Below are 25,250 nucleotides of genomic sequence, written 5' to 3'. Positions count from 1 at the left end.
TGCAGTTTAAAAGGAATGAAAGTAAAATCTTACTCTCTGTTCCAGAATTCCAAGCAAGATTTCCAAGTGGAGATGCAAATCAGAGCAAAATGCAAAAAGAAAAAAGAAAAGAAAAAAAAAAGAAAAAAAGGAAAAAAGGGAGAGAAGCATGACAGGGACAGAAAAGTAAAATGTTAATATTTAAAAAACCATTTCTACAAATAAGAAAAAACTAGGAAAAAATATCTTTTTTACATCAATCTTTCAAGTGGCCTTAAATTAACTAATCTTCTTTCTCAGCCTCATATATTAGATTACAGTGCTATGCTGCTTAGAACTGCTTAGTATCATTGATGCACTGAACTGGCCATTCTGGGAATGTTTTCTTTTTGTCTGCTTTTTGACAAATTGTGTTGCTCAATCAGATGCAACCACCCTAGAGGTCGCTTCTCATGCCATTACAGTCCCTCCGCTTTTTAAATTGGAAATAACAGACATTTGTCCCAGCTGGTAACTTTAAGATATCTCATACCCATTTTTCTCTTCTGGGGAAAATGGATGTGAGAATGTTTCCAAAGCACTTGACATAATTCATTGGTCCCAGAAATGTTTCATCCCATTGTTCTGAAGGGTGAATTGGCTACACAATGACCACTCACCTCTTTCTCAGCAAGGTAGTGAAATCCAACTCTCTGCCTTCATCTTGACCATCCACACTGCATAACAGAGGAAGAACAGGACTCACTTTTAAAAAAGATTCAGGTGAATATTTTGCTTTTATACAATGATACATAATCATACCAGACTTCCCTAACTTGGAATAGGCACTCGACAGCCAGAAGGATGAAAGGATTAAAATCAGGTCTGATTCAAAATAGACTTCAGGAACAACACAGCTTATTTTGCCCTTTTCTCCTCCTAAAAGTTTATCAAGGAAATTTTATTAAACACTGAAGGCCATTGCATCTGGATTGGTATCATACAAGGTATGGTATCATATAAGCTTATTTCCTTTTCTGCAAATACTGTTTTGAATATAAACACAGTATGTAGGAAAACATGCTTCTGTTGTCATCCATACTAGACTGCTGCTATTCATTTACAAGAAACGGCCAACAATTTTCAGTAAATAACATAAGCCTTTTTAATAAAATCATTTTAATTGGTTCAGTAACAAACAGTGTTTGGTTATTTTTGGTTTTGTTTTTACCATATAACTTAATATTATCAAGCGCAGTGACTTTGGGTCTTTATGGTAGTATGGTTGTTAGCCAATGATGGAAAAGAATCCATCAATGAAATTAATATCTGCTTCCTCTGCCTTCTTTTGCACATTGTCCTGATCTGCTCCAGAAGGTTAAATCGTATATAGGAGACGGGGAGCAGGAAAAATGAGTTAAGCCACCAGAGTTCAAATAAAAATAAATGTTGACTGTAATTGGGAGAACAATCATCCCCAAGCTATCACTTTCCAGATAGGCTGAAAGCACAGTTCTTAGGATTCTTAGCTAGCATGGTTATTTTAGTTACCATTTTCCATGAGAAAAATGTTGATATTTGAGAGGAAACATAAAAAATATTTGAGCCTGTACTTCTTAAGATATCCTTGGATAAAGGGACAGATATATACAGTTGTTTGAAATAATCAAATTAAATTAAATCTGCAATTTAAGAGAAGTTAGCACTATTAAGTCATATCAAAACAGACGTTAAATTAAACAAAGCATATGCCAATTGTGTAAATTGTCAGAGGTGCAATTCTGGTATATTTTAAAATGTTTATCATAAATTAAATTCCATTTTATACTAAAATTTGCAAATATTTACAAACATTAAAAAGCAAAATTATGGACAAGAGTCTAGTTATCTAAGGTTCCTTACTTCAGAGGAGTTGTTTCAAATAGTTATTTCTAAACTGAAGATCAAGTTTAAGAAAAAATAATTGTTCATATCTTAGAGTTTAATAATTCTATTTTTACTTAACGATGGGGGGATTAACATAAAATCATTCATTTTCATTAAAATCAAAATGACCTAGAAAATTTATTTTGACTAAATCTGATTCTTTATGACTTGTGGATTTCAACTTCCAGAATTGCTGGCTGAGGACTTCTGGGAGTTGAAGTCCATGAGTCTTAAAGTCAAGGTTGTACATCCCTACCTAAGTGATACTGGTGCCGCTCTGGCACCTGCTTCATTGATTGAATTGGGTTGTCTAGTAAAGCAGGAGTATTATGACACAATCTCAAACCACCCTATAGATCAAACACTACAGCTGTGTGATCAGAGATTATGTTGAAGAAAATGTTGCTTCCCCACCCACTTCCTTTCCCTTGCCACTCTAGCCAACCTTGAGATTAGTTGTCAGTGCTGGTGCAGTGGAAAAGACATAGGGGATAAGACTTATCTGTCAGGTGTTCAACCCTACAGAAGCTAAAGAAATGGTGAGATACGGCTATTTGGGACAGACAAATGCCTAATTTTTTTAAAAAAGACTTCATACTGCTAAAAGCAGAATAGTTCTAGAAAACATTGTATTGAGTCCCATATATGATGTCCGTAACTAACTAAAACTGCTAGGAAAAGTTGGAAGAAGCCAACCTCTGAACATTGTCAGTAAGATATTATAGATTCTTTCATGTGGCAAGATATATTGAAGAGAAGGCAGAAACCACTAACAGTGGAATAGCTAATTAATAGATAAATGTGTTCTGTGATCAATCACTTAAAAATGATTAATGTGGCATCTTCATGCTGAAATTAGCCAAAAGTAAAAATAAGCATTATGTCAATTTTGCAAAATTAATCAGGAAACCTAACAAAAATCCCAACGTATGCATTCTTCATCAGTATAGTAACCACTGAAGACAGAGTGAACACAGTAATGATAACGTAAGGGTCATTAAAAATATTAAGCTTCTTTGAAAGGAAAGCGGGATTGCTATTATGCATCTCAAACTGCAGGGCAGACTTCATATGGGAGCATGGCAAATATTTTGTTAATAAAACCAATCCATACTTTAGGGATATATACAGAGGTGGGTTTCAACAGGTTCTGACCAGTTCTGGAGAACCTGTAGCGGAAATTTTGATTAATTCGGAGAACCGGTAGTAAAAATTCTGACTGGCCCCACCCCCATCTATTCTCTGCCTCCCAAGTCCCAGCTGATTGGGAGGAAATGGGGATTTTGCAGTAACTTTCCCCTGGATTGGGGAGGGAATGGAGATTTTACAGTATCCTTCCCCTGCCATGCCCACCAAGCCACGCTCACAGAACCGGTAGTAAAAAATTTTGAAACCCACCACTGGATATATAGGTGAATCATGAGCAATATCAATGTTCTTTATAAAGTCATTATTTTTTTAGAATACTTGCCAGGCATTTTGTTATTCTACAAAGGAATGTGTCTCAAGTTTGCCTCATACAGAAATAAGTTTATATTTATTTCTGTGTGAGGCAATTCAAAGTGACAATAAAGTTATTCTAAGTCCACATCGTTTCTCCATGTTAGTGCTTGTAGTTAAATTTTGTTTAAAGTGATGTTTAAGTGACAGTTCACAATGGTGATCAATGCTGAATACTGAAAACCAGGTACCTGGATGGTAATGTCCACTTTCCTCCTCCTGCTGTGCTCCTAAATTAGAATTATACGAAAAATTTAAACAAAGACATCTTCTTTTTGCTGAAAAAAAAAATCCTTACCTAAATTTCTAATTCTCTATCCTGCTCTAAAAACGATGTTTATCAAGTTCTGACCTTGTGCACAGGGACTATGTTATCTTTTAATCTCTATAGAAAATTTGGGGGGATTTCTTGTGGTTGTTGTGATTCTTGTCTCTTGTTTATAGATGCTTCTGAAAATCAGGATGCTTCCAAATAAATCAAGTAATTTCCCCCAATTTTTCCATTTCCTCTGGTGTAGCTCCACCATGATAGGAAACATTTATCAGAAGTATTGATCCCAATGTTTAAAATTTAAAATTATGTTTTATAGTAATTATAATTTCTATTTGAAAAAGTTTTTGCTATTTTTGACCATACGCATAAGTGTGGCTGTTAGACTAGGATGTGCACAAATGTGGCTTGTGCTTGAGTCACTTGGCTAGAGACCTGAGTTTTAGGAACTGGGCTAATTGCACGATCCCTTGTGCTGTGTTCGGAACTCTCAGCATGCTCCCACGTTGGCTTACATTATGAGCGCATATCTGGAGTGCAGATTTAGCCAGTGACATTCTGTTGGCATTATACATCAGTTTGCTAGAAACTTTGTATGTGGTTATCATACAAAGTTATTATATTATTATGTCTATTTCTATTTCTACTGCATCTATTATTTTTACGTGGTGCACCTACATTTGATTACTGTTGAATCAGGATTTCCAAAATAGAGTGACCTTAAGCAATTAATTTAATATTCCTAGCAACCATTTTGTTTCATTCAGAGTTGTTTCCTTCATTGGCAAACTGGGGTGAACATTGGTGATAACACTCACGTCCGTCGAAATGTTGATCGGATGTCCAGGTCAGCGGTGGCAGGCGCCTCTGTGATTATATAGAAAAAATAATAACAATAAGACAATATTCAACTTATTGAAACTTGTACTTTCTTCCCAAACTTACGTTGGGTTCTTTTGGAATTTTTTTTTGTACAGCTTTTACATCTGGAGGTTAAAATTTCATGCATTAAGGAAAATCCTAGCCTTGCTTAATACTTAGAAAAGAGACTACTTCAAAATCCCAGGCCTGTAGGCTAGACTTAGAGCTGGAAACATATTGCATAAGAAAGCAGTAGCAAACCACTTCCATATTATTACTATATATGAAACTATATAGATGCATCATTTGGTCACCAGAAGTCATATTCAACTGGAAGATTTTACTTTTAAGGGACAGATGGAAAACTTAGATTTAGGACAATCCAAATGTTGATTTATTTTATATAAATACAATGAGTGTGATATCCTTATAGGAGCCCCAAAAATGACATGTTGATAGAGATGAGGAGAGTTTTCGGAGATGATGGAATTGAAGTTCTGACCTGAAGGTCATTGAGTGGAAAAAAAACCTGCTTCTCCGTGAAATTCCTTTAGACAAATATTAGGTCACAAGTCCTAATCAAAGTCAAAATTTTGGTTGAGATATTTTTTCAATTCCTGAGTGATTTCTAAAATTAGGCAAGTTTCTACATTTAAACCAAGCTACAGAAATGAGCAAGTTATTCTTTCAAATCATTTGTGGGAAGAGGCTCTGCATGTGGTAGCAAGCATTTTCCCTTCCTCTTTTGGGGTTGGGCCTTAGAGAAAACAGAATCAGTGGTCTTACGTTCTATTTACTTTTGCTGAATATACAATCTGACATTGTCAGAGATGCAAAATTAATCTGAATTCGGTTTGCTTGCAATCACAGCAGCTTTAGTACTTTACACATTTAAAACAATGTGTGATCTGTTTTGTAATTGGATTACAAATTAAATTGCAGAAATACAATTGTATCATTTTACAATACAGACATGTTAGGAGTAGGACAACTAATATTCATATATCAAACTGAAACTGCAACTGAATTATATTGCTTTGTGTCCATTGTCTCTAAAATATCTGAGATGAAATTCCTTCAATGCATACCTTCTGAATGGATAAGCAGGTTAAAATTGCCACTTTATATCTACCCTGTTTTCCCCAAAATAAGACATCCCCTAATAATAAGACCAATCGGGCTTTTGAGCACATGGCAATAAGGCCAAACACTTATTTCAGGGTTCAAAAAATATATATAAGATAGGGTCTTATTTTTGGTACTTACCTGGGAGTAATTTCTAATTTAAGTGGAGCTTAATTTGAGCTAGATAAGCCTAGAATTGTACAAGACTTTGCTTGTACATTATCCAGTTATCTTTGAATTTATAAAAGTCCTGGTTCAAAATACTGACATTTGGAAAAAAAATAGATCCATGAACATATATTTTTAAATGTAATGAAGAAGAAATTTTCTTGTAATTATTTTAAATATATAAATTAACATGTAAATACAATGAAACTGATTTATATGTAAACACTGAAAATGAGAGTCGATAACTAAATACATAAATAATTAAAAGGAAGTTTTGTCATTTCCCTCTTATTCCTTCTCCAAAACCCTATTTTACTCACACTTTATCAATCCTTTTCTGAATACCTATTTTAATTTCATTTCATTTTTCATTTTATTTGATTTATATACCGCCCTACTCCTGAAGGACTCAGGGTGGTGAACAGGCACAAGATAAAACATATAGAATACAAAAATTTAAGAGCAGAAGTAAAATCGAATTAAATCAATTTAGCCCAAGACAAATTTAAAACCCCAGGTTAAGAACAAATTAAAATTTACATTAAAATTTACATTAAAAAGAGAATGGGAGAGGTTAGGCCAGATCAGCCTGGTGAAATAAAAAGGTCTTGAGAGCGCGGCGGAAGCTGCATAGATCCGGGATCCTCCATATCTCTGGGGGGAGCTCGTTCCAGATAGTAGGTGCCCCCACAGAGAAGGCTCTCCCCCTGGGGGCCGCCAGCTGACATTGTTTGGCCGACGGCACTCGGAGGAGTTCCTCTTTGTGAGAGCGTACTGGCTGGTGGGAGGCCGTTTGCGGCAGCAGGCGGTCCCGTAAATAACCAGGCCCTAAGCCACGGAGCACTCTAAAGGTGGTAACCAAAGCCTTGAAGCGCACCCGGAAGACCACCGGGAGCCAGTGCAGCTCGCGCAGGAGAGGTGTTACATGGGAGCGCCACATCGCTCCCATAACCACCCGCGCGGCCGCACTCTGCACCAGTTGGAGCCTCTGGGTGCTCCTCAAGGGGAGCCCCATGTAAAGAGCATTACAGTAGTCCAGGCGGGAAGTGACGAGGGCATGAGTGACCGTGTTTAAGGAGTCCCGATCCAGAAATTTGATATGTGTTTTCTCCCAGTGCATGCCTTATACAAGACACATCATTCAGCATGAAATAATAATAATAATTATTATTACTATTACTATTATATTATAGTAGCTGTAATATAGCATATTGATACTATGTTATAAACATTTTGATAATAAGGAAAATATAACACCTTACCATGGACAACCAGGGTAAAGTTACAGCTGTCAAATTTGTCCTTTGTAGCCACCTCACATCGATATCCCCCTGCATAAGTTGGTTTTGCATCAATAATGTTCATTTCAAAGACATAAACCTTGAAAAGAAGAAATAATTGGACCCTTTTAGAAGATAGGCACATAAATCTGACTGTTATTAACTAAGAGTTCTTCTATATGAATTTCCCAATAATCGTCTTGTTCTCTATAATATACATATGGAATTACTACTTCACAGTGAATCCCTAGGAGCCAAACTCAGCATGAGCTATTTTTTTTAACCCTTTACCTTCTCCTAATGGAAAAGTTCTTGTTTCTTTTTTCTCTTAATCTTTTCCCCTACCAAATAGTTTGTCATAAGAACTTATGGATATCTAAACTTGCTATGGACCTCTAGTGAGGTCTCAACATCTACAAATTTATCGTGATGTATATAATATATTCATTCTTTGTTCTATTATACTGTCTGAATCCCATTATATTTTCTATATATCTAACTATTGTTAGCTAACCACGGGAGAAGAGGCACATTCTTCTCTCTATTTCTAGTTAGAATGGAGTGATGAAATACACGAAGCCAAGTTTTTTTCAGTTTAAAACTGAAAAAGGAAAAAAAAAGATTCTAGAAAGTCTCAGATTGATTTTAAAAAAGCTAATCCCTAAGAGATTATTCTTTCTTCATCTGTAAAATTCAGTTACTGGAAAAAAACCAGGCTTAAGAAGTACTGTTTTCATCTTTTTTCTGACACAAATGTACTTTTTTAACTAATGCAAATTATGCATTGGGAGAAGAAGATGCATAACACTGAGTGGCATTTCACACCTAAAGTAAATTTTACCAGCTCTTATTCAGTATAGTTTAAAAGCAAGAGGTTGTAAACAGTATTTTATGTCCAAAGATAATAAAACAGTTATATATACTGTAATTCCTGATATTGCTGAGAAGAAGAATTGTTATTGTTACAATTATTTGTCTTTCACAAAATATAAAAAGGTGGACGGGGCAAGTTCTTCTTCAGGTAGTTGTACCTTGTTGGTTCGATCATAACTCTCATGAAGCTGAAGGTGTTTTCCCACTTTGCTTGCCAGGTCCATCCACTTTCCCTTGAACCATTTGGCTGTAGGTTTCTTCAGCAAGCTTTCACTTGCCACTACAGCAGTGAATGTAACGTTCCCACCTTGAGAAAGAAATTTAGGTGAGTGTGGAGTTTCCAGAATAAATGGTTCCTGCTATATCACGGACTATGTCAGAGACACTAGTTTTGCAAAACAATCTTTCCCTTAAGGTCCTAGGACAGGGACAGACAACTTCTCTGAGAGTCATGCCAGGGTTTGTAGTGGGGACTTGAGCTTCACAAGGGAGCTGGGTCAGAGGTTTAAAGGGTGAAATATGGCAGGGGTCTCCAACCTTGGCAATTTTAAGACTTGTGGATTTTAACTCCCAGAATTCCTCAGCCAAACCTTCAAAGCTTTAAGAGTTGAGAGCTCTGAGAGTTGAAGTCCACAAGCCTTAAAGTTGCCAAGGTTAGAGACCCCTGAAATAGGGGACTTATGCATCTTCAGAATTAAAGCTAGCATTTTGCACCCCACCCTCCAAAAAGTGCAAAAAAATTTCTAAATTTTTCATTCCACCTTTTATGGGAGGTCTGGATTTCTGTGTGTGGCAAAATGAATGTTGCTCGGCCACCCCTTTTTTTTTAAATTATTTCTGGCCTAAAATCTGTGTCATGCACTTACCGCTTGCAACTTCTCTATCCTGTGGTCGAGTCACAAAAATACCAATTGGGTCGACAGGTGTTTCTTTCTGGGCTTCTGTAGGAAGAACTGTAAGTCAAATCAAGATTAATATAATTAATAATGATCGTAATATAAATGTATACTGTATGCTGCCTGACTTCCAGTGACTCTGGGCAGTTTACAAATCGTTAGAACACTAAAGTTAGAAAACAACCCAAAACAAAAAAGATAGATTATAGAAAGAAGAGAGTTATGTTGTAACCAAAGTGTAAATGGTAAATTTATCATTATACTTATAATTACTGTAAAAAAGATAAAAAGCTACTTCTGGGTATCTTTTTTTCTTTCTTTTCTATTTTTCGTTTATTTCTTTTCTTTCGTTTTTCACATTTAACTTTCTCTTATATTTCTTTTTCTTACTTTATATTAGTTTGTATTAGTTTTTATCTTCCTTTTAAAAATATTTAATAAAAATTACCTATCTATTTATCCATTTATATATCCTTGGCAAAGAGCCTGGTCTTCTGGACCCTTCAAAATTCCAGTATGATGGAGACTGTTCGAATCTTGGTGAAAACTCAAGAGGGGAATCTTGGAGGGAACTTTTTCCACAAATATAAAGGATACAAGATGAACAAGATCCATACCATCAACATGTATGCCCTGCCAGTCATCAGATACCCTGCCAATATAGTGAGCTGGCCAAAGAAGAACCTGCTGATGTGAAGCCCCAGAAGCTCCTCATGATGTACAGAGGTTTCCATGCCAAATCCGACACCCAGAGACTGTATACCAGCCAGAAAGAGGATGGTCGCTGTCTGGTGAGTCTCAAAGCCACTGTCCTGGACAAAACCCAGAGCATCCATGAATACATCAGTAAGATGGCACTCAAAGATGGAGCTTGTGAGAGAATGCCTGAGGCAGCAGCAGACACGGGAGGAAGATCCAGCAGATGAGGTACCATGCAAGGCAAGACCCTGCATGAGATGTATCATTGATTGATAGCTGAGGTGGCAGACATTGGGAAAAGTTACCAGTGGCTGGAAAGCGCTGGACTTAAAGACAGCACTGAGGCACTGATCATAACAGCACAAGAACAAGCACTAAGCACCAGATCCATAGAGAAAGTGGACTATCACACTAGAAAGGATCCAAGGTGCAGACTATGCAGAGAGAGCTCCGAGACAGTCCAATACATAGTGGCTGTAAGGATGTAAGATGCAAGCAGGAATAGCATATATTGAACAGCACAAATAAGTAGCTGGCATTATGTACAGGAAGAGCTAGCTCATGTTCTGTTCAGATGTTCCTATATATAATGCCAGCTACTTGTTTGTGCACAAAATATGAGCTGGAACTTCCTAAGTCAAGATGGGAGATCCCACAGAAGGTCATCAGTAAGTTACGTAAACCACCATGCCTGTCTATCACTATCAAGCAAGAGGACATGGAAAAGAACACAGCTATATTTATGCCAGGTCTGGTCTGTTAAAGCAGGGAGCAGACTTTAAGTAGACAGAATGGCAGCAGATACTCAAAAGACCTGTATTTAACAAAAGTGTTCATTGAAGTAAATTCATAACTGGGAATTAATCACAGTTGTACAATCAATCACTAGCTACTTTGCTGTTGGGCCTTGTCAGCTTCAGGCAGATCAGCATAAACAAGTATATAATTTGGCAAATTATCTGAAAGATAACCAAGACCTAGACATAAGAAGTAGAGCATTCTACATTTAATACAAAAAGCCCTCAGCTGTATATTCTGAATCTCTAAATTGTGTTCTTATTTAAAATGTTACTAGTCGGTGGAGGCAACATTGAACTAAACAGATCAGTGGCTTGGTCTGTTATAATATCATTTTGATATCCCCCAAAGGGGGGAAAATAAAAATTTTTCAGGCATAGGCACAAGAAAATAGTTAACAGAAGTGTATGCACGTTTTCTCATCAGTAACCAAGTTTTATAGTACATTGTATTTATTTTTGTATTTGGCTGTACTTATTTTTATTTATTTATTTATTCATCACATTTCTATTCTGTCCATCTCATCTAAGTGACTCTATATATACTAAAGAACAAATAATAGTAAAATAGTTTGTCAAGCCACATAATGTGGGTTTTTAAATATTCTCTTTGTTGTCAGTAAATATTCATTTTCTTACATTTAGGGTCAGATTAATCTTCGTGCCTGTTATTATTTTTACCTCCTGAGACTTTGTTATCACTTGTAGCTTCAGCATCTTTAGATTCAGCATTTGTAGGTCCCATGTTTGGTACAGTAAGTATGTCTGAGAAGGTTGGTTGATCAGAAGAAACGTCAGGAGGAGGAACCTCTCCTATTTTTTCTATTAAATAAATAAATAAAAAAGAGACCATAGGAGAATTTTTTAAAATGAAAGTTTACAGCACATTGTAGGAATATGACATTTTTGGGGGGCAAAATTAAGATTATAGTTAATACTGAAGAAGTAAAAAATGAAATGTATCAAGAAGAATGTTCTAACAGCAAGAGATATTCAGTTGTGGGACAGCCTGCCTCAGAGCTAGTGGACTTCACTTCTATTCTGCACTGGAAGAATGTAAACGGAGTTTGGATGTTTTAATAATAAACTAGGCAGGAGACTGGACCAAATTATCTCCAAAATGCCTTCGCAAACCTACACTTTGTGATAATTTATGAACTTTTTTTCCCCGCAGAACTGACTTCTTTTTTCGTGTTCAATAAACTGAATTGTCTTTGAAAATTCTCAATCATCCTAGTCATGGTTGTCTCAAAGGTGCTTTTTTACAAAAGGCAACTGGACTTGTTTTTTTTTTTCTTTGAAAACGTTTTGCATATCATCCAAGAAAATTCTTCAATTTTAATTCCCTGATGGGGGATTGGTGGATAAAAAGAGAAACATTTTCAAAGGGAAAAAAAAACAAGGAAGTCCACTTGCCTTTTGGAAAAAGCACCTTTGGGACAATAAATTGAATTTTACAAATCCTCTTTATCACCCTGAAGCTTCACTGGTTTGGATGGGGATGGGTTTTGTGATGGATTGCCTCTTCCCCCATCTAATCTCTGCTTGTCCAACTGCCTTGCAAATGCAGAAATGACTTATCTGCCGGTGGGAGGTTTGTGCTGAATCCAACTATTGTTCTATGGTCATGCCATTTAGCCTAGTGGTTCCCAAATTAGATTTCAAATGACAAAAAAAAAATTAGTTCAAATACAAGGGGAATACCACACTCTGTTTTAAGACACTGCCCCCCCCACTCCCCATCTGGGTAGCATAACCATTTTTGGTTTATGGCAGAGATGCTGAGGCATCAGACATAAGGGTTTCAATTGCTTGTTTATGGCTAGCATCTTGCCCTCCCTTTAACTTCTCCCTGGGAACACCCCCATTTTATTGGCTCTATAGTTTGTCTTAAATGTCTTCAAAGAAAGGTCATGTGTCACAGTAATGATGGATCGAAACAGTCACTTGGATTTCTGGTTTACCTGGTTCTGTCACTTTAAGTTCAAATTTGACCTTGGAACTTCCAGCAATGACAGCATAAGTGGCATCATCCTCTTTTCCAACATTATTAATGGTCAAGGAGTGTTTATTCCCCTCCGATTTGATAACATACTTCTCACTTGTGGCAAGGTCCACACCCTTTTGCTGCCATTTCACCTTGATCCCCATCTTCTCCGTCTCTGCTTCAAAAACAGCGGTGCCTCCGGCTGAGACATCTTTTGTCTTTGGTTTCTTGATGAATGCTGAAGCTAAAAAGATAAAATTAAAAAAGTATAAAATAATCTATTCCAGGGGTCCCCAACCCCCGGTCTGTGGACTGGCACTGGTCCATAGCTTGCCAGAAACTGGGCCATGGAGCACATTTATTTATTTATTTATTTATTTATTGGTTCAATTTATATGCCACCCTTCTCTGGAGACTCAGGGCGGCTTACAATGCATTAAGCAATAGCCTTCATACTTTTTGTATATACCTGCTTAGTAGGGCTTTCAGCCCCCCCTAAGCGGTGTTCTTTTTTATACAAAGTCAGCTTATTTCCCCCACAATCCGGGTCCTCATTTTACCTACCTTGGAAGGATGGAAGGCTGAGTCAACCTTGAGCCTGGTGAGATTTGAACTCGCACTAATTGCAGGCAGTTGGCAGCTAAGTGCTACTTAACAGCACTTTAGTCTGCTGCACCACCAAGGCTCCTTGGTGCATGCACCTTTCTTTTGGGGAAAAACCCCTCTCCATGCCCAAAAGGCTGGGGGCAGCTGGTCTACCCTGTTTTCTAATCCCTCTTACCTTGCGATATTTTTACAGGCATTGACTTTCAGAACTGAAACAGATGCTCATAAATGCGTTTATTCAGTCTGAGGCCAGACTAAATATTCACTTTTAATAAACCACTTTGATTCTAACTCCATTTTACCTCAACCACCTGTTGTTTAGGCAACCGACTTCTATGAACCAGAAAACAGGAAGGCCAGTTTTATTTCCTTTCCAGTGAATTGCTTCGTTTTTCTGTAGAAGCCAGAATTCCTATCTGGTTAGATAACGATCCTCTTAGAAAAAGTTATCCATGGTTTATGACATTAAATATACTGTATGATGATCTCTGAAGGTTACATTAGAGTCTGGTTAGTGAAACGCATTGTTTCCCAAATGTACTGTTGGTTGGTAGCTACAATGATAAGAATCAATTGCACTTTTTAAACTTTCTGAGAATCTTGATGAGATTTGCTAAAGTAAAATTGGAAAAAAATTCTAACCAGGATTTTTTAGCGTAAGCTGTTTTCTGTTTTCATCACAAGCACAAATCAAATCAAACCAAACTTTTATTGTCAATGTACAACATGTGTACAATGAAATTGAACGAGCCTCCCTTTGGTGCAGCCTCCCCCAAAAAAACACAGAATACATCTCAATAACTTGATAAATAAATGAATAAGTAAAAAAGAAATCCCTAAACCCAAATAAGTAACAACTAGCACACATTCCCATATACATATATGTATATAACCTACATACTGTAGGCTATGCTTGTGATGTTAAATTAGGAATTTGCGTTTGAGTCAAAGAGATTTCTTTCCCTATGTAATATCCAGTTTCATAAACTATTAATCCCAGCCTGCTGTGTGAAAAGGAATGTGGATAACTGGTGAGAGGAAGTACAAAGGATCAAATTAATTAGGTAATGACATTGATCCTTGGGACAGGAGAAGCAAGCATCACTGATTTATTATGCACAAACTATATTATCTGGGTTTAAATACAAATGGGCACCCATGTGCATAAGGAACTTAACTAAAGGTATCAATTAGCCCTTAAGTTTTTAATAAGAGCTTTTAATAGTCTAGTTTATGTGGTACATTAAGTAGGACTGCTTAAAAGATAAACATATTTTGACTTCATAAAATAGCCTTATTTTTATTTGATTTTTCTTCTCGTGAAAAATTGACACTTTGGAGCAATACTGACTTCAAAATGGCTGGGAATATCTCTTTTAGGAAAAGAAGGCGTCATAATGGATTCTTCTCCTCAATCAACACATTAATTAATAATACTTATAAAACTTTTCAGATTTCATAGAAGAACTGCAAATTAGCTATAAATGACTAAACTTACAGTTAAAATATATTTTCTGTTTTTCTGTGGTTTGGGAAAGATCTTTTATTTTGTTAAGCCTGTTTTAGGGTTTATAGTTTAGCTTGTATGTTGGTCTCGACTCAAAATTATGAAAATCACTGATTTTCTGCAAATGTGGTTGTGAAGGCAAAAATGGGCTTGATGTTTTCAGCTGGCCTCAGGATAAGAACTCAGGGTCCCTTAGCTGCCTTAATTCAAAGGGTATAATAACTGAAGTCCTTATACATGGGACTGCTTCCCCCCCCCATTGTCGACACATATGATATTTAGATGATTATATAGAGAGTAATTTCAGTTTGAACCTCTTGGATTCTGAAAAAAGAAGATGCAGGATTTAAAAATAAACAGAAAACTTGGGCTGTGCTGAAGTGAATACCAGTCTCACTAGATAGCAGAGGAACTTTATGGAGTGGAATATAGAGGAAATAACAAGCATTTCACCAAAGGATTTCTGCAGACAAGCGCTCCTGTCTCTCTCAGAAGCCCTTTATTAGGAAAATATATTTAGACAGAAAGCCAGCATGCTTGATATAGCTGTATTCAAAGTAAAATAATGACAGCTTATGCAAACTGCAAGACCAGATGGAGGCGGTCTAGTATCTATGCAATTATCAGAGAAGCAACAGTAATGAGAAGGAGTAGGAAGTGATGACAGCCCTGAGAATAAAATTTGTAAAGAAGTTAAGGGCATGGGGTGGGCCAATGCATACATTTTGACTGTATCCTCTGCTGTTGGAGGACAATCACTGAGAAGATACAATGAGACTATACATAGAAGAGTGGACTTTCCGACACTAAACAAATGTCATGGTGTAGGTAGCAAAAATTAAGTCCTGACATTTACATTATATCTAACAGGACTGGATTACAAAGCCAGTTTGGAAAATGACTGCAAGACAAACACTTACTGCTGGCCTTCTCCGTTCAAAGCAGGAGGATAAAAAGATTTAGAGGAATAGCTTTGTAAAGCCAGTTGTTGTCACCCAGCCCTTTTAGCCTTTAAATCATCCATAAATACTTTAATGGTCTGTCAACAATGCTGTTTTAAGCAGCTTCTATCTTGTGCTCATGGCAATTTAAATCCAACCCTGCTTAAGAAAAACCTGGTGGGGACTGAATTGGTTTGGCAACATCTTAAAAGAGACCCGGGACTACTATCTCCTCTTACTGGACACTTCCTCTTCTATTGTGCCTTCCCAAGTTTCTGTTCAGGAAAGCAATTGTAGCCCCTCCCCAGATTAAAATATTATTTATTCTTAATATTAAGAGAGGCAGAATTTATATTTCCCCAAAGGAGAAATGGAAAAACATGTTCTTAAAGGCAGAAAGCAGCCCAGTCTTTCTTAATAGCCTCAAGCAGAAGTCTGAAGATTTTAGAGATGGATATTTTGTGCCTATTAAGAAATCCAGGCCAGCCTATTCATAAACAAAATGCCTTCAGCCCAGCTCCTCCAGAAGGGATTAAAAGTAGAAAAGCAAAGACTCCTAAAAATCTACATTCCCTGCCCAAATTCTAAGAACAGGATATGACCTCTAGGACATAATAAGATTAACCCCACCACCATTAGAATAGCAAAAGACAGAAGGCTCACTACATTACACAACCCCCTGGAGCATCTCAATCACAAAATCCCAGAAGCCTATAAATATCCATCCATTCACCCAGCCAAGGAGTCAGCCACCCCAATAACATTTGCTGCTGTTACTGAAGTTTCTGGAAACCAAATAAATCTTCTTTCCTTGCAACCAATCAGCATCCATTTTATTTCCAGCCTCTTTCTCTTGGCTTGGAACTGGACCAGAACTTGTTTTATACACAGAAATTTCAGAATTTTTGAAACAATATTTGAGTTTCCCTGACATTCCTATTTTCCCCTAGGTTTTGTTTTTTAAATAAGTCCTGGGGCTCCTGATTCTTTTTCTTATTAAAAAGAAAAGCCTAGGAAAAATAAGGATGTCAGAGAAAAAAATAATAATTTAAAATTCAGCATTTTTGGTTGGTTTTGAACCCAGGACCATTCTGCATATGGAACAAACCTTCTAACCACTATGCCACTGAGATAACTTCCTAGGTGCACAGCAAAAGACTTCCTTCAAAAAAGAAATGAGGAGCATTCCTTCCTCTATGAAGTAGCTGAGAAACCAGGGTAAGCCTCAGGAGAACGTGCCCAGAGGTCACGTAGGTCATGGGAGAGCCATGATTAAAGAACAATGTTATCTGTTCCTGTCCTACAAAAATGGTTGCTGCCCAGGAACATAGCACAAGATAACATGAATAAACTCTCAATGACAAAATGCTGCTGGAATATTTCATCTTGTTTTTTGAACCATGATATGAGTAATGATGAGAGGGAGAGGGGGAAAGAGAGAGGGAGATCTTCATTTAATAGTAGAATAGCCTTTATTGTCATTGTACATCATGTATTCAGCGAAATTGGTTAAGTTTATTAAGTCTATCAGATCTACTCTTCGATTCTTTCGATTTAGTCAAAACTTCTCAGTAGCTTTTCAAACGTGCAACTGACTAGGCTGCTCCCCACTTATCATTTATCACCAGAACAACTCTGGTCAGGGAGAAGGTTTTTTGCTGTTAGTTTCATATGTTATACTCAACACAGAAGAACACATAAAAATAATGGTTTTCCTTAGCTGATTTCTTACTTCCATTATATTATCTTCCTCTCCTACAACAAAGTACAGCAAATGGAAATCAGTTTAGTGTCTGTACTTGGCAGCTTCAACTGGATCAGTGAGAGAATTAGCCAATGTTTTGCTCTGGAACTATATTTAAAATTATTGTAAATTTCCTAGCTACAAAGAGGAAAGGCCACTTGCTCCATTAATAGGCTTAGCTTTCCCTTGATCCCAAGTTGTGATGTCTTACAATCTTACATTCTTCTTCCGCTACAACAGCTGAGGCTATAAATTCCAGTACAGTAACCTGAGCAAAAAACTGCCAGTAAGATGTGCATACCAAGCCTGTCTTTATAAACCTTTGTATATAATTGTTCCATGCATCTGTTGTCCCATGTCCATTAATGTAGAATAGTTATAATTATTTTGCCCTAGTATTTACAGATGTACATTTAAAAGCAGGTTTAGTACTCGTAAAGTTTGTAGACTCAAAGTTATGAAAAAGGGCATGCTGACTCAGTTTACAATATCAATTTAAATGATCTCATTGGACTCCCCTCATTATATAGCAAATGCAATGCCCCCCTCTCCAGATCTATGGCTTCTACTCTGACAGCATTTAAAAGGATATAAAAAACTTGGCTTTTCTCTTAGGCCTTGGGTTATGATGAGTGCCAAGTCTCTATATCTGCCACCAAGAGCTGTGATGGCATAGTGGAGAGCCGTGGTGGTGCAGTGGTTAGAATGCAGTATTGCAGGCTATTTCTGCCAACTGCAAGCAGTTCAATTCTCACTGGCTCAAGGTTGACTCAGCCTTCCATCCTTCCGAGATCAGTAAAATGAGGACCAATATGAGGACCAATTGGGGCAATATGCTGACTCTGTAAACCACTTAGAGAGGGCTGTAAAGCACTATGAAGCAGTATATGAGTCTAAGTGCTTTTGCTATTGCTCTTGCTATATGATTTTACAGATTAATTTAAGTATGCTTTCCCCCCCTCTTCTGAACATGCATTCTGTTTTCATTCTGATATGGTCTCATGCTATTTTTCATGTTGCATGCTACCCTGACTCTCAATAGAGTTGGGTGGCTTTATGAATTTGAAAATACTGCTACAACTACTGCTTCTATTGCTGTTGCTGCTACTACTAATGTTTCAGCTTCCACAATGCAAGTGATCTTGTAAAAATATGTTTCCCATTGCTTTTCCTAGTCCTGTAGTCATCTCTCTGACTTGTATTTAGCAAACATTTTTCTCCTAGAAGTTCATAAACTCTTGCTGAATACAACTTAACGCTCATATTTTGTGTACGTGCACAGCTCCCACATAATTATAATTGTTCAGTACTTTCTTTCCTGCTTCTCCATTTTGATTCTGGAATTGTTTGAGATAATAATAATGAACAATTAGAAGTATAATCAAATTATCACTTCTAATATCCATATCTATAACCCAGGGGTGAAATCCAGCAGGTTCTGACAGGTTGTAGAGAACCGGTAGCAGAAATTTTGAGCTGTTCGGAGAACTGGCAAATACCAGCTGTGGCTGGCCCCAGAATGGGCTAGGAATGGAGATTTTGCAATATCCTTCCCCCAGGAGTGGGGAGGGAATGGGATTTTGCAGTATCCTTCCCCTGGAGTGGGTTGGGAATGGAGATTTTACAGTATCCTTCCCCTGCCATGTTCACCAAGCCACGCCCACCAAACCATACCATGCGTACCAAGCCACGCCCACAGAACCGGTAATTAAAAAAATTTGGATTTCACCATTGCTATAACCATATAGTTAGCCACCTAGAGTTGCTGGGAACAAGCATCTACATTTATTATCTTAATATATCTTTTTATTCTGACATGAAGACAGTCTGACATATAAAAAAGTTCAGCTCCATAGCAATAATAATAAAAAGTAGTCAGTATCCTAAAAAGTATCCTAAAACACAAAATAAAATAAAAACCAACCCAAAACTATTCCAGAAGGCTGTCAACATTACTAAAGTCAGGTATGTTCTGAACTTGAGTCCTGGGGCAGTGGCAATTGAGGTCTGTGGTGGAGAAATTTCTGAGAAATGGTACAGGAGCCTGTGGATGTCCTTGGACATGGAAGTGGTTTACCATTGTCTTCTGGGACTTCTTTTGGCCTTTGAGTCTAATCTACAGTTTTGGTATTCCCCAGAGATCTCCTATTCAAATGCTGATCTTAGTTCTCTCCCCAGCCCAAACAAGATCTTCCAGATGTTTCCACTGTTAACATTGCTAAGGCTTAATTAGGACCCAATAACAACTAAAGACACAAGCAAGCTATATTTTATGAAAGTCATTCAGCCTCTTCACAGGTCTCCCATCATACAGAGGAGTTCAACAAGAGTCCATACCCCTAACATTAATTTTATTTACATCTAATTTTTCCCTTTATTCTCCAATTAACAGCATCATGCCACATGCTCCACCCCTTTTGCAACATGCATAGAAAAAGGATAGGGCTTGCATCACAATATCACCATGCAGTTCTTGTTGGTCTGCCCTCCTCCCGCCTTCCCCTACAGATACTTTTACCAACGTATATAAAAATGTACCTAGTTTGGGTTTTCTTCCTATAACATTCTACTTCTAGTAACTAGATTCATCTATGTACATAAACCTGTAATTCCATTCTTCTTAGACATCAATTACTACAGTGTGTTCTTTTAGGGTTTATCACTAAAACCAAAGAGGAAGGGCGCCACAATGGAAGTGTCTTAGAGAATGCAAAAGACTACATGGATTTCATGATACCTGAGATCACGAGAATTGATTGGGACAAAGCAAATATTTGTTGTGGAAGTTATTTCTTCTCAGGTACTGTTGATTACAGTATAACCAATGGCATTCTCACCAGTTTAATGTCTCTTTGTTTCCTAAGAAGCCATTGCTGGGTTGTTGTTGCTACGTTTCTAACGTCCTCATTTTTGAGCTCTCACATATTTTTTAGCCTAACCATTGAGGTTCTAATCTAATCACATGTTAGATTTTCTAGGAAATATATCCAAAGAAGCCTTTTCCCTCTTCAGGTCAATTGTGTCCAATTCAGGGGTGGGTTCTACTTACCTTTATTACCAGTTCGCAATGGGAGCGCATGCGCAGATCGTCCGTTATGACGTCCGGGCGGGTGGGCGGAGCCTCCCACCGCTTTTACTACCGGTTCGCAAGAACCGGACAGAACCGGGAGCAACCCACCACTGGTCCAATTAGCCCTAACCAAAGGGGCCCACATAAATCTTTCATGTTACTTATCAGCAGTTATTTAGGGAAAATATCTACCCGATATTAATTGATCAAAGTGGAACATTGTGATAATTCACGTATGTGGATCAGGGCTGGATTAAGGCCAAATGATGCCCTAATGGAGGATAAAGGTGCCCCTCAGCCCTTTCATTGCTGACAAGACATTAAGATTCAATAAGTGCTGAAAACCTGAGCATGGCAATGAACAGTTAAGGACATGCTAGCCAGGGGGGAGGGGGGAAACCCCTTTGTTTCCTTGGTGCCCTAAGCAATGCATGTACTTATATTGCTTAATGGTAATTTAAAAGCAAAATATCGGAGACAGTGATATGGGATGTGCATCAAGTGGCCTTGCATACAGAAATTGCATAGCTATATATACAGTAACAAATGAATGCTGTGTGTTAGAAGAGATATCTGAATTGGGAAAACAAACATACCACAACATAGGTAAAATCTATCTTTTAAACCAGGCAGCTACCAGATACCAGATTATCAGTCCCCAATATAATAGAATATTGTAAAAGAGAAAAGAGTCTAGCACTAATTTTATATCCTTGCAAATACACTGCAATGTATGGCACCTAACATTCAATCACAACAATGGATCTATTCCCCAATAGCTTGTCTCGGAATGTAGTATTCAATATTATATGATCTTAAATGAGACCATTAAAGAAGGTTTAAATTTCAGGAATGAAGCATGTGTGTTTTTGAAAGTGCAGACATTTAACAAGGGAATAATGTGGCTTGGCTTTTTTCATTTTAATTTAAATAGTCTTTCAGAAAAGGTATCAAAATAGCTTTTCTGGATGAGAGCGCTCATATCTCATATTTCAAAAGGAGAAAGGAAAGCATTATTTATGGATTTCTGTCAATACAAGGTTTAATCTTATTGAACAAAAACTACATCTTAAATAAAGTACCTCATTCTCTCAACTCCGTAGAAACTTATATTTGCATGGAAGATTAGGACAAAAAAAATAATAACAATGGGAGTCACATCTTCCAGAAAAAATTCGGAGGAAAATCACAAGCTGCAATTTGAAGGGGGACAAAGAAGTAAATAATATATAGTCTCCCTCTATTTTAAATTAACAAATCCATTTTCTTTTAATTATCCTTTAATTATATTCCTGTTTGCCTACTTCAAAAGGGAATACTGGTTAATTTTTCTCTCATGTAACCTTATTGTTAAGGCAACTTGTTTCACTATAAAATGAAGAGACCTGCTCCATCTCTATGTCTACTCAAGTAACCCTCTTTTGTTTCATCTCCAGTTATCCTTACCTGGTTTCTTTGTAGGTTCTGGCATCTTCTCGTTGGCTTGTGAATTGAAAGGACCCTTTCACTGAGTGGCACTGCAAGGAGAGTGAAGGACTTCCAAGACCCCCCTCCAAGAAATACTACTCAGAAGCCCCCTCCTGCTCCTCCCTCTTGTTCCCCTTCTGTTGTCATCACCACCACCTTATCAACAGTACAGAGGCACTTGACAAAATTCCTCTGCCAGTTTAAATATAGCTGAGTTCCATGTGTCAGAGAGTGTGAACCATCCAAGACAGGCCCCACTGTTCACCCAATGTAGGACTTACATACACCCCAGTGCCCAAAATGATGTCCTTGGGCATTCCTCTTCATGGCATATAATTTGTGTCTTTGATTATGTACATGATTCCTCAACATATCAATGTAAATTCCAACACTATGAACAGATGCAGCTGAAGTTATGCATTGGTAAGTCCCGTTCACTGAAATGGAGTGGAAGAGTGTTGCTTAATTTGGGTTGAATTGTGTTACATTTGGAACAGTGTCAGTGCACCAAATCTAGTCTGCAAAAGTATTCCTTGATGAGCTACCCAGTCATACAACAAAACTACCCTTCAACTTTGATCAATATAGGGAAGTAAAGTTCTAGCGCTTATCTCCACAGATCTCAAATCAAAACTCAGCAGGGGTAAATAAGTTTAAAAACCGGAGTGGAATGAACTGGCCATTTTTAGTGCACTGTTGTGTCAGACTTGTATTAGATAAGTATTAGATCTGATCTTACATTCAGAAGGCGTGTGAACTGAAGAGCATTTTCCTTCTTTTTCTAATGCTACTGTGCTGTTGACTACCAGGTGGCAGCATTGCAGTAATAATCCATTTTATTCATCCTGAAATGCCATTTATGAACTTTCAGAGATATCTTGAACCTCAGAATTCATTCAGTCCTACCAATAAAGGAAATGTTGGGCTTACCATTTAAACAGTGAGTTTCAAGAAATTTTTTTTTAAACTATCAAGGTGAGATGATGATGTAGGGTTTTTGATTACTTCTTGAGGAAAGTGAATTAAAAGCTTGTATGATGACCAGCTGGCCGTATTTCCTCCTAATGTCAGAGGACAGGATGAAATAAGTAAAAGAAAATAAGCTGTTTCACTATGGCAAGAATTTAGCATCAGTTTGAAGGGTGTCTGCACCATCTTTTTCATATCATGGAAAAACTCTTCACAGTTCATCCCAATGTAAGTTCATGAATATTTTTGTACTTTCATTTCATGTTCTAAAAGAGGTATCAACTTCAAGCTATCAACTTCAAGTGCCTTCATCCCTAGTATCATAAGAATGTAGAAAACAGCCAAGGAACACCATGAGTCAACCAGTGCTTCTTTCAGCTGACCAGTTAGCGTCCCACTTTTTGAGCTTTGACAGCTCTGGGAATAACAAAAACCTATTTACTTCTGCTTTACTGAGAGAGAGAGAGAGAGAGAGAGAGAGAGAGAGAGAGAGAGAGAGAGAGAGAGAGGGAGATAAATGCTGTTTATATAAACAAGGAAAATCGGGATACAAAGGTATTTTATTTTTTAAAACGGACTGTAAATAAACAAGATTAAGATTTAGAATCAGATTGCCTGTAAAATCTACTGCAGAGCTCTAAAGTTCAGGTGAGAGGCGGGCTGAGTAAGAGTTCCTGGGAAGGAGAAAATGGACTACTCTGAAGCAGTGGTGAAATCCAAATTTTTCTTAGTACGGGTTCTATGGGTGTGGCTTGGTGTGCGTGGCTTGGTCAGCGTGGCAGGGGAAGGATACTGCAAAATCTCCATTCCTTCCCCACTCCTGAGGGAAGGATATTGCAAAATCTCCATTCCCATCCCACTCTGGATCCAGCCAGAGGTGGCATTTTCCGGTTCTGTGAACAACTCAAAATTTCTGCTACTGGTTCTCCAGAACCTGTCAGAACCTGCTGGATTTTACCCCTGCTCTGAAGTGTTACAAGACTTTGAGGGATGGCAGTTTTGGCTATATTGCAGTTAAGATAAAAGGAAATTGACTTGGTTGCCCAAGGAGGACAATGGCATGTGATCCCAAGGATGTAGGGTCAATGCAGCATCAAAGTCCAGGATGAAGTGTTGAATCTCACATGAAATTATTCTGAAATCCTCATCCTCAGCCAATGCATTTGATCTAAGAATATAGTGTTTTTCTTAATACTCAATTTGGATCTCGGAAATTATATAACTCAGTTGTTACTTGGAGATTACCTTGCAGTTGCATGAATTGCTATTATGATTGAATATGTTTTTAAATTATTGGCAAAACAAAACTGGAAACAACTTGAATGCCACAACTTCCTTCAATGATTAAGTTGCTTTTTGAATGTATTTCTTTAAGAGCTAAAGTTTTCAAAACAGTTTTGTGTGTTTTATCCCAGTTGTATCTTAGGAAATCAGATTTCTGAAGTCAAAACTATTCTATACATATCTCCATGATCCAAGTCCTACGTAGAAATGTCAAGGGGACAAATTTCTTTTTTATTACAACCTTTTCCTCCATTTGATAGCTGCTTGGTTTGTACATAGTAGCAGTTGACCATTCTTAGTCTTGTGTTTTTATAGCAACTTAATCTGTTCTTGGTGCTCATTTTTGAGGACTAGGAGCAGATTTACTTATTAAGTAGTAAGCATGCTTACCCATATATTTGCACAAACAACCTAGAAAGTTTTTTTTATTCTTTAAGGACAGCTGAGAACTCAGGAAAGGAGGCTAAAATAGCTCTGAAAAGGATGGTCACAATCTAATTCACAAATCCAGGGTTCTATGATTACCAGGATTAATTACCATGATAAGCAATCTTTTTTGTTCAAAGAAAAATGGAAAATTAGAGAACGTAGCATGGCCACTGTCACAAAATGTCTGCCGTGGGAGACTCCCCCATTTCAAACCATAGCTGCTGTAGTGAGCACAGGGCAAAGTGAATCATCCGTTTACCTCATGTCTGTTACTTAAGTTTGCTCCTAACCATCTTCTGTCCTCCAGGATGATTGATACCCCTTCAGCTCATCTTCGTTTTTTCTTTCTGCTGGGCATACTTCTAAAGAAAGCACTAGACTACAGCTGCCCAGTTTTCAGAATAGCTATGTGACTAAGAGGCATTCTTGGAAATAAAAATGAGGCTAAAGGTTGGCATTTGGCTTTGCAGTATGTATGTATGTATGTATGTATGTATGTATGTATGTATGTATTTAGCAAGTAATAGGGAAGCTGGTAGCATTAAGCAGAAGGAGTCAAACTAGTGAAGTGGGTAGCCTTGAGTATATGTTTATGGTGACCTCTGGTATTAAGTCCTGGCAACTACACTGGTACTCATAGACACCAGGCAATTTATTATTACTATTTATTTGTAAAATTTCTACTCCTCCTTTCCAATGAAAACTATCTCTGAGGTAATGGGGAGCATCATACATTACTTTTGTAATTGTGTGTCTGTTCCACTTGCACCCTGTGTGTGTGTGTGTGTGTGTGTGTGTGTGTGTGTGTGTGAGAGAGAGAGAGAGAGAGAGAGAGAGAGAGAGAGAGAGAGAGGCAGGGAGGGAGGGAGGGAGACAGGGAATGAATGAATCC

The 25,250-nt window shown here is 37.6% G+C and overlaps 1 protein-coding gene across 1 annotated transcript in view; it reads right to left on the bottom strand.

The window, feature by feature from the left end:
• The window catches only part of MYBPC3 (myosin binding protein C3), an 84,364-nt gene extending 62,505 nt beyond the window's left edge, over nucleotides 1–21,859 (bottom strand). Inside the window, exons 1-9 of the mRNA XM_087883108.1 lie at nucleotides 21,656–21,859; nucleotides 12,319–12,585; nucleotides 11,036–11,176; nucleotides 8,829–8,915; nucleotides 8,121–8,269; nucleotides 7,072–7,189; nucleotides 4,474–4,522; nucleotides 3,576–3,614; nucleotides 639–695 (exon numbers count right to left, since the gene is read on the bottom strand). Of these exons, the coding sequence (XP_087739234.1) occupies nucleotides 639–695; nucleotides 3,576–3,614; nucleotides 4,474–4,522; nucleotides 7,072–7,189; nucleotides 8,121–8,269; nucleotides 8,829–8,915; nucleotides 11,036–11,176; nucleotides 12,319–12,585; nucleotides 21,656–21,680 (932 nt within the window). The 5' untranslated portion in view covers nucleotides 21,681–21,859. The remainder of the gene's footprint in view (nucleotides 1–638; nucleotides 696–3,575; nucleotides 3,615–4,473; nucleotides 4,523–7,071; nucleotides 7,190–8,120; nucleotides 8,270–8,828; nucleotides 8,916–11,035; nucleotides 11,177–12,318; nucleotides 12,586–21,655) is intronic.
• Nucleotides 21,860–25,250: the final 3,391 nt, after the last annotated feature.

This window comes from Pantherophis guttatus, chromosome 1 (genome assembly GCF_059756535.1).
Source record: "Pantherophis guttatus breed Tessera chromosome 1, ASM5975653v1, whole genome shotgun sequence".
In the NCBI taxonomy this organism is placed as follows: Eukaryota; Metazoa; Chordata; class Lepidosauria; order Squamata; family Colubridae; genus Pantherophis; species Pantherophis guttatus.
Note: the sequence above shows the minus strand (reverse complement) of the source record. Positions and strands in the feature narration are given on the sequence as shown.